Source organism: Megascapheus bottae, chromosome X (genome assembly GCF_031878675.1).
Source record: "Megascapheus bottae isolate mThoBot1 chromosome X, mThoBot2.hap1, whole genome shotgun sequence".
Lineage (NCBI taxonomy): Eukaryota > Metazoa > Chordata > Mammalia > Rodentia > Geomyidae > Megascapheus > Megascapheus bottae.
In genome coordinates, this window is record NC_143547.1 from 37,617,683 (window position 1) to 37,627,592 (window position 9,910).

The 9,910-nt window shown below is 43.9% G+C and overlaps 1 protein-coding gene and 1 pseudogene across 1 annotated transcript; one reads left to right on the plus strand and one right to left on the minus strand.

Annotated features, from left to right (window-relative positions):
- Positions 1 to 740: 740 nt before the first annotated feature.
- Positions 741 to 1,262, minus strand: LOC150040870 (dynein light chain Tctex-type protein 2B). Its single transcript, XM_090325992.1, has one exon. It carries the CDS (start codon positions 1,225 to 1,227, stop codon positions 805 to 807), a length of 423 nt encoding a protein of 140 aa, XP_090182118.1. The 5' UTR covers positions 1,228 to 1,262; the 3' UTR covers positions 741 to 804.
- Positions 1,263 to 6,963: 5,701 nt separating this feature from the next.
- Positions 6,964 to 9,424, plus strand: LOC150040871 (N-myc proto-oncogene protein pseudogene; annotated as a pseudogene).
- The last annotated feature ends 486 nt before the right edge of the window (positions 9,425 to 9,910 follow it).

Consider the following 9,910-nt stretch of genomic DNA (forward strand, 5'->3'; position numbering starts at 1 on the left):
CAGGCAGGCAGTCAGGAAAGAAGAAAGGAAGGAAGGAAGGAAGGAAGGAAGGAAGGAAGGAAGGAAGGAAGGAAGGAAGGAAGGAAGGAAGGAAAAGAAGCACTATTTTCTTTGGTTTAACTCTTACTCTTGTTCATCAGCAGCAGTATTAGTATAAGGAAAAGGACTAGAGCACCTTTCTCCATCTGACCTTGCCTGCTGGCCTAAAATAGTGTGCTCTGAAAACTGAGCAATAAGTGACTCATAGACTTTCCTGCCTAGGCTGGAAGTGTTTTTTTTGCCAGTCCTGGGGTTGAGACTAAGGGCCTGAGCACGGTCCGTAGGCTTTCTCCAGGCTAGAGCTCTACCATGTGAGCCACAGCACCACTTCGGGTTTTTCTGTGTATATGGTTCTTCATACATGCTGGGCACCAGAAAACTGGAAGTGCTGCTGTGACTCAAATTGGCAAAGCACTAGCCTTGAGCAGAAGAACCCAGAGACTTCATCCAGGCCCAAAGTTCAAACCTCAAAACTGACAAAACAATGGGGGGGCGCTTGTGTTTGAAAGATGACATTTGACAACTGAAGTTTAGAAATGGTAAGTCTTTCAAGTAGTTGCTTGGATGATTAATAAAGTTTCTTCCTAAGGTTGTGTTGACAATGATGGTAGAATATAGACTTTTTCCCCCTTTGGAATACAGAGTTATATTTATGTACATACTAGGCTGTGTCGGTATTTCCTTTTTTTTTAAGAGCCAAATTATTTTTATTTTGTCAAGATATTTAACAATATAAATTTCTTCTTTCTCAGCTTTTTCAAAAATTCAATAGTACAAACACCCAAATGCTGCTACAACACAGAATAAACTGTCATTCATGAAAACATCGTGAGTGTAGTTGTCAGTGTCAGCATCCCAGAAACACCGTGCAGCCATGAACACTCCTTCACCTCTTTGCTCCCCAATGAGTACTTGCACCACCATTTTATATCGGTCAAATCCCATGTCTTTTAACTTATCTTTAACAGTTTCTGATAAACGTTTTGTAAGCTGAGGCATTTCTTCTGGAGAGTACTCAGCATTTGTCAGTTCCTCCTTCAGCACAGAGCGGATACAGTCTTTAACCACAGAGGGCCTGAACCTTTGCTGGAAGATAGGCCTCAGGATATACGTGTTCTCGGACTCCCCTGCATTCTTTTCAGCCTCCGGCGCTCCGTCTCCCGTTGGGTAGGACGAGCGATTCGCCATGGTGAGGACGCCGAGGCCGGTGTACCCTGCGCGGGAGGCCCCCGGTATTTCCTTTTATCTAACTCACGGTTTAGTATGGAAAATACAGCATGGAAATGAAAGCCAAGAAAGAGTCCCAGATAAGTAAACAGCTTTGAAGAAGCCAGTGGTTAGGCATCAGTGTTTTACGCCTGTACTGGCCAAAAAATAAATAAATTAGGGAATAAATTTCCTATAGACAGTATAAATTAATTATATGAACACATATTTAGTTCTTAAATTATACATATACAAACTAGACTCTCAAGCATTGTAAGAAAAATGTCCAACGGTAATATTTAAGTTGTAATTAGGCAAAACATTTGGAAAATTTTTTTTAACAATCATGGAAGTTGATGGATTAAGACCTGCTAAAAGTAACTTTCCACTCTGTACTGAATCTGTTCTTTTTTTCCAGTCCTGGACTTTGAACTCAGGACCTAGGCACTGTCCTTGGGCTTTCTCAAGGCTAGCACTCTACCCCTTGATCCGTAGCACCACTGTGTATGTGGTACCCAGGAATTGAACCCAGGGCTTCGTGCCAGTAACCCATGCTCCTGGCCCCTGTACTGAATCTTGAACTCAGGGGCATGCTGTCTCCTTTGGCTTTTTGCTCAAAGATGGTGCCCTACTACCTGAACCACACTTTTATTTCTAGCTTTTTTTCTCTTTTTTTCAGTCTTGGGGCTTGAACTCAGGGTCTAGGTGTTGTCTCTGAGTTCTTTTTGCTTAAGGCTGACACTCTACTACTTAGAGCCACAGCGTTACTTCTGGTTTTTGAGTGGTTATTTGGAGACAGGAGTCTCAAGTTGATTTTTCTACCTAGACTAACTTTGAAACCTCAGTCCTCAGATCTCAGCTTCATGAATAGCTAGGATTACAGGTATGAGCCACCAGCCCCCCACCTCCCCCTGCCACTTTCATCTTTTTGATGGTTTATTGGAAATAAGTGTCTTAGGGATTTTCTAGCTGGGCTGACTTCAAACCCAGCTCCTTAGATCTCAGCTTCCTTAGTTGTTAGCATTGCAAGTCTGAGATATGTGCACCTGGCAATAAGTTTCTTGTTATCTGTTGATCTGTATATAACTCACACAGTAGTTCCCAGTGACCTCTGAATTGTTCAGCTCTTTATAGGCGTGTGGCCTTCAGTAAATAGAAATTGGCTTACAGGCAGGATTTTGGGAAAATCTTATCAATATTGACATTTTCTATTATGTATTCCTGCAGTGTGGGTGTACTCTGCATCTTTGGTGCTATCTTACTACACCGTTTGGTTTTGGTCATCATCATCATTATTATTGTTGTTATTATATATATTGTTTGTCCTGAGGCTTGAACTCAGGGCTTGGGTGCTGTCCCTGAGCTCCTCAGCTCAAGGCTATTGCTCTACTGGGTTGAGCCAGAGTGCCACTTTTGGTTTTCTCGTGGCTAACTGGAGATAAGAATCTGACAGAGTTTCTTGCCTTGGCTGGCTTTGAACCTTGATCCTCAGATCTCAGCCTCTTGAGTAGCTAGGATTACATGTGTGAGCCACCAGTGCTCAGGCCACCTGCTACTGCTTCTTAGTAGTAGTAGTAGTATATTCTAAATTTTCTTTAGTTTAACATAGCAGATTATGAATACAGTGCCTCTTGATCAATTTCACCTTTATAACATTCTTACCCATCCCCCTCCCACTCCCTTTCTTCACTCACTTTTTTTTTTTTACAATTTTTAGGTTATGTATTGAATTTTTGCCATTTAACAAATCAATTTATGTATAGAATCTGTGTTATCCTTTTAACATTTTCACTCGCTCAATACACCCCTTCCGTTTCTCAGTTCTGTGGCATGCACAATGCTTTCTTCTCATTTCTCCTGTTTATTCTTTTTTTTTGCCAGTCCTGGAGCTCAGGGCCTGAACACTGTCTTTGGACTTTCACAAGGTTAGAGGTCTACCTCTTGAGCTACAGTACCACTTTCAGCATTATTTTTTTTAAATTTTTTTCCAGTCCTGGGCTTAAGCTCAGGGCCTGAGCACTATCCTTGGATTTTTCTCAAGGCTAGAACTCTACCACTTGAGCCTCAGCACTACTTCCAGCTTTTTCTAAGTATGTGGTACCAAGGAATTGAACCCGGGTCTTCATGCATGCTAGGCAAGCACTCTACCCACTAGGCAAAACTCCCGGCCCTTCCAGCATTATTTTTAATATGTATATGGTACCGAGGAATCCAACCCGGGTTTTCGTGCATGCCAGGCAAGCACTCTTCCACTAAGCCAAACTACAGGCCCCTCCTGTTCATTCTTCTAACCCTCTATGCTTGCCTACTCCCTTGCAAGTACCCATACCATTATTAGTGAGATTTTCTTCTGATGTTTCTTATAACTGTCACTCAGTTACAGGTTATCTGTGTATGGCACTTTGTGCTCATAAATTTTCATGTCTTCAAACAATGCATTCTAAGATATTTTCTTTTAACTGCTTTCCTTTACAAACTTCAATGCAGTAAATAGTGGGATTCAATATTTACTCTTACTAGGTGATAATCCCCTGAATCTTTTTTTTCTCACAATTTCCCACCCTCTTTTATTTTCTTCAAACACTTTTAAATTTACTCTCCATAGGAATTCATCCCACAACACACAATTGATAACAATGAGGGACATTAGAATTGAGATCAACACTCCTTTGCATGTCAAAGGAGCTATTTACCTGTCCTGGGCTTGACCTCAGGGTCTGCACACTGTCCTTGGACATTCTCAAGGCTAGAGCTCTATCACTTGAGCCTCAGCACCACTTCCGGCTTTTTTCTATGTATGTGTTTCCAAGGAATCTAACCTGGGTCTTCTTGCATGCTAGGCAAGCACTCTACCACTAGGCCAAACTCCTGGCCCACCGGCTGTATTTTTGAGGATAAAAATACAACGTTCATCCATACTTTTCTGGATAGATTATTAGTAGACATCCAATTTTCCTTAGTCATCCTTTTTTTTTTCATCTTTTTTTTTTTGATAGTGGAGCTCAAAGTCTGGGCCTGGGCACTGTCCCTGAGCTAGTTTTTGCTCAAGGTTAGCACTCTACCACTTTGAGCCACAATGTCACTTCCAATTTTCTGGTGGTTAATTGGAGACAAAAGTCTCACAGATTTTCCTGGGCTAGCTTTAAATCATGATCCTCAGATCTCAGCCTCCTGAGTAGCTAGGATTATAGAAGTGAGCCATCAATGCAAGGCTCCTATGCCATATCCTTGCTAGAGGCATTTAATTGTTCCTGGCCTTAGGTTCATGAAGAACTCCTCCATGGTCTCAGGTGACATGTATGTAAATCTGAAGGTCAAATTTCTACTAAATTTCTAGTCTATTGACGGTTTCACATGATTTGCCATGTTTTCATAAACCTACAGAAATGGCTAGGTACAGGTGGCTGATACCTGTAATCCTAGCTACTCAGGAGGCTAAGATTTGAGGATTGCAGAAAAGTCCATGGGACTCTTATCTCCAATAAACTACTCAGAAAAAAAGCCAAAAGTGGCATTGTGGTACTAGCCTTGAGCAAAAGGAGCTCAGAGACAGTGCCCAGGCCCTGAGTTAAAAGCCCTAGAATCAGCAAAATCAAACAAAAAATCTACATAAATTCAGCAACAACCAAGACACAGAATCAAAGCTTCTAAAATATTGAGATTTTTTAAACCAATTTCCTTGAGAATTACAGACAGCAACAAAAGGTAAAAACTGAGGGTAATGAGCAATATATCTTACATTTTAGCAACCCCAAATGCTATCATATATTTGTTAAAAGTAGGTACAATTCTACTCAGAAGCTGAAAAATCACTGCTGAGAAACATTCAAGCAGCTGAGGTAACTGGAGGGGCAGGACACATTTCTGGAATTTAAGACTGGATAGTGAATCTAAGACTGGTTCCTGTCAAATGATGTATTGGTTCAGTGTGAAATTAAAATCCCACTAGCCTTGAATTGAAATTGCTTTGCACAGCTACTTAATGGCAATTTTGTTATTGGTGGTGATGGTCATAGGGCTTTAATTCAGGGCCTGGACACTGTACCTGAGCTCTTTTTTGCTCAAGGTTTTTGTGCTCTACCACTTTGAGCCCATTTACCGACTCCCCTGCCAATAAAAAGATGAACTTATTTAAAAACACATAGAAAATAAAGGGAGTATAATAGCCTAATTATGTGGATTATTCACACTACTTGATTTTTTTCTTCCAAAAAATTGTCATTATTAAGGTGATGTACAGAGAGGTTACAATTTCCTATGTTAGATAATGAGCACCTTTTTTTCCTTTTTCTTTTCAGTCTTGGGGCATGAAATCAGGGTCTGGGCACTGTCCCTGAGCTGTTTTTGATCAAAGCCAGAGCTCTACCACTTAAGCCATTGCTCCATTACCAGTTTTCTGGTGGTTAATTGGAAATAATAGTCTCAGGGCTTTTCTGCACAGGCTGACATTTCACCCATCCTCAGATTTCAGTCTCCTAAGTGGCTAAGAATACAGGTGTGAGCCACCAGCGCCACCTCCCGGAATGAGCACATTTTCTTTTTGTGCAATATTGCTCCTTCACTCTCTCCCAGTTTTTCCCTCTCATCCCCACCCACAAGTTGTACAGTTCATGTTCAACATAGTGTGTACTGCGTGCCAATGCTGTATTTATTCCCTTTGTTGCTCCATTTCTGCCTTCTTAAACCCCCCCCAGATAAACAAACAAACAAGACCAAAATAAAGAAAACGAAAAAAAACACCAAAAAGCAAAAAATAGACAACATCTTCACCAACAACCTCAGGGGCTGGTCAGGGTAGGAAGGGGGGAGACCTAGTTTTCATTTCCTGGAATTCATTTTGATAACTATTATTTTATATGCTCAGAGGCACAGAGGTATTGCGCTTTTGTGTTCTTTCGCTAAGAGTATCCACCATTGGTCTCACTGTGTGTGAATGCCTAGAGTTCTGTACAATTTGTTGTCCTGATGTATTTTTGTTCTAGCTTCCACTGCATATGAGAGAAATTATGTGCTTGGCTTGCCTCACTTAACATTATTTGTTCTAGGTCCATTCATTTCACTGCATATGAGAGAAATTATGTGCTTGGCTTGCCTCACTTAACAGTATTTGTTCTAGGTCCATTCATTTTCCTGCAAATGACCTAATATTCTTTCTAGTAGATGTGTAAAATTTCATTGTGCACAGATATCACTTTTTTTGATCCACCTATCTATTGTAGGGTATCTGGGCTATTGTGAACAGAATAGCAACGAAAGTGGATGTGCACGTCTCTTTACTGTTATCTTGGCTTGTGATGTTCTGGCTAAATGCCTAGGAGTGGTATGGCTGGGTCATAGGGACTCTACTTGATGTTAAAACTTATTTTACCACCTTGGCCATCAGGAGAGTGTAGCACTGATAGAAGTGAGGAAATGAGCATTTAATCCTAAATTCATACATCTTGAGTTTTTGATAAAGGTGCCAAGGTGATTCAGCGGGAAATTGGGGTGCTGGAACAAATGAATTAACCAACTGTGATTTTTATTTCATTCTATATACAAAAATACTTGCCTTTTCTTTTCTTCTTTTGTTGTTGTTGTGATCGGACTCGAACTCCGTACCTGACTCGTTGCCCATTGGCTGGCGCTCTGGAGCCACGCCTCCAGCCCCTCCTCTCTCCTTTTCTTGTCCCTGTCCGGCCCCAGGCGTTTATTCCGGTCTCCGGAGCTGTCCGGGAGGCTGTGCGCTCCTCCAGGCTTAGCGATCCATTAGTTGAGCCAACCGCTTCGTTTTCGGTTGTTTCGTGGTTAATTGGAGATAAGAATCTCACCATTGGAGCCACAGCTCCACTTCCGGCTTTTGCTGAAAAATTGGAGGTAAAGTCCCCAGGACTTTCCAGCCCCGGGGCGGGTTTGAAAGCCGATCCTCAGATCCGCGCCTCCTGAGCAGCCGGGATTTCGGGGCTCCCTGGCTTTCTCCAAATGCATTCTCGAAGTAAGTGTCAGAGAGTCACCAGCCAAGGGCGAGCGGACGCGGAGGCGCACTCTGTGCCCACCATGCCGGGCATATTCTGCAAAAACCCAGACCTGGAGTTTGACTCTCTGCAGCCGTGCTTCTATCCGGATGAAGATGACCTCTGCTTTGGGGTCCCGGGCTCGACCGCCCCTGGAGAGGATATCTGGAAGAAGTTTGAACTGCTACCCACACCTCCGAGATCGCCCAGGCGCGCAGTTCTGGAGCTCAGCCCCGTGTTCTCGCACTGGACCAACGAGATGATGCTGGCGGAGGCCGACGTGTGGGACTACGCAGCCGAAGAAAATACGTTCAGCCTCGGGGTACTGGCTTCTCTCACCCCCAACCCCGTCATTCTCCAGGACTGCATGTGGAGCGGCTTCTCCACCCGGGAGAAGCTGGAGCGCGCGCTGAACGTGAAACTGCAACATAACCGCGGGAATCCCAATGCCGCTCCCGCCACCCCAGCCCTGGGACCGGACGGCACCAGTTCCCCAGGCTGTGCGCAGGGTGGGACGGCTGGAGCTAGCTGCACCCGGGCCGCTTTGCCCGCCAAGATCGCCCACTCTGCCGCCAAAAGCATGGAGCGAGGTGGGGCCTTCCCTTTCCTGGGAACCCAGCGCAAGCCAGCGCCGGCTCCCGTGCCCGCCGTTCGGCGCAAGGCTGCCAGGGTCAGCCCGGAACCAATTCGGTCCGCCCGAACCACTGCTTGGGTGTTCATCTCTTCGAGATCACTTGCCCGTCGGGCTAGAATTGGGAACCAAAAGGCCAGAGAGGATACTCCAAAGGGCTCCAGTGACGGGGACGAAGATGAGGAAATCGATGTGGTGCTGGTGCCTGAGGAGGAGCGTTCCTTCTCCCCCAACAACAACAAGGCGGCGACCATGTTCACCACCACCGTGAGCCCCAAGAGCGCAGCCCTGCGCTCGGGGACGGTGCAATCCAATGAGCTGATCCTGAAGGGCTGCGTGCCCATCCATCAGCTGCACAACTACGCGGCGCCGCCGCCCGAAGTAGAGATCGAGGATGTGTCTCCTCCGAAAAAGATCAAGAACGAGATGTCCCCACGGCCACTCAAGCAAGGCGGCCCCGCAAAAGCTCTTAAGAGCTCGAGCCCACGACCGTCTGACTCAGAAGACGAGCGTCGCCGCAACCACAATATTTTGGAGCGCAAACGTCGCAGCGACTTACGGTCCAGCTTCGTCAAGCTCAGGGATCAAATTCCCGAGCTGGCAGAGAAAGAAAAAGCCGCCAAGGTGGTCATCTTGAAAAAGGCCTCCGAATATATCCAGGGGCTTCAGGCGGAGGAGCAGAAGCTTCTTGAGGAAAAGGAGATACTGCAGGCCACGAAGCAGCAGTTGCTAAGAGAATTAAACATACTTATAACTTGTTAAGCCTTTAACCAAATGCACAATCACTGTCATTTGCACTTTTTAAAGCTTGGTCTTGACATTAAGAATGCTTTACTTTCCAATCGGTTTCCGCCTGTTTGGATCTGATACTAGAGGCAAGACATAGGTGGCATTCTACCATGATCTTGGGGATGATGGTGACTCTTTGCAGCTTCTTCCATCTCAACTTTGGACATGGACATAGCCCATGGACATTTGTGACAGTTGGGAGCCTCTGGGGCTGTGGAAGTCACCTTGTGGGTCCAAGTTTCCCAACACCTGTCATTCCTTGTTCAATGGTGCAGCTGACCACTTGATGCCTTTAGGGGACAGTTTTGTACATACGGTTGACATACCCACCTTTTCTATCATCCTGGGTCATTAGAGATAGCTTTATTTTTTTTTTCCGGCCAGTGTTAAAGTGGAAGTTCACACGTAAGTACTATGATGTCTCCATGTTTGAGGAGTGTGTTTGTATACACATCTATTGTTCATCAGTTATGTACTGTACTACTTTTTTACAATGCCTATATATTTTTGTAGAATGCTGATAGATGTTTAGATTTGATACTTATATTTTCATATGAAACTAGGTTGTGAAAGTTTTTAATAGGTATTACTTGATCACTTTTGGAACTAAAAAAGTTTTGTAAAGAAGTTTCCTATATACACATGCTTTTTATTCCTAGCCTGTTCTCTGACTGTTAATGTATTGGTCATGTTTGATGCATAGAACTAGGTATATGCCAAGTTCTGTCTATTCCTTCAAAAATGTATGTATTTAATGCTGTATCTTATAGCGCTTGGTTTATCTTACAGCATTCATGTGTATGACAATAAATAACAATTCAATGACTTAAAAAAGTAAATGTAAGAACTAAAGTTAGAAAACGAAAAGTTATAAACCTTCTGGAAGATTATACTCGGGACCCTTCCCAGGAAGGCTCCATGCCCTTTATTTCACTTAATTTAATTTTATTTGTGCCTGTCTTGGAGCTTGAACTCAGGGCCTGAACACTGCTCTTGATCTTTTGTGTTCAAGGCTAGTTCTCTAGAATTTGAGCCACAGCTCCACTTCTGGCTTTTGGGGTAGTTAATTGGAGATAAGCATCCCACAGTGTTTCCTGCGATCCTCAGATCTCAGTTTCCTGGGTAGCTAGCACCTGGCCTCACCCCCTTTATACTGAGATTACTGGACTCCCCCTAAGGGCCAACTTCACCACTGGTTTAAAAGACCCAATCAACTCTTGTCTTCCTTTCTGGAGTAGAGACTGATGTTTAA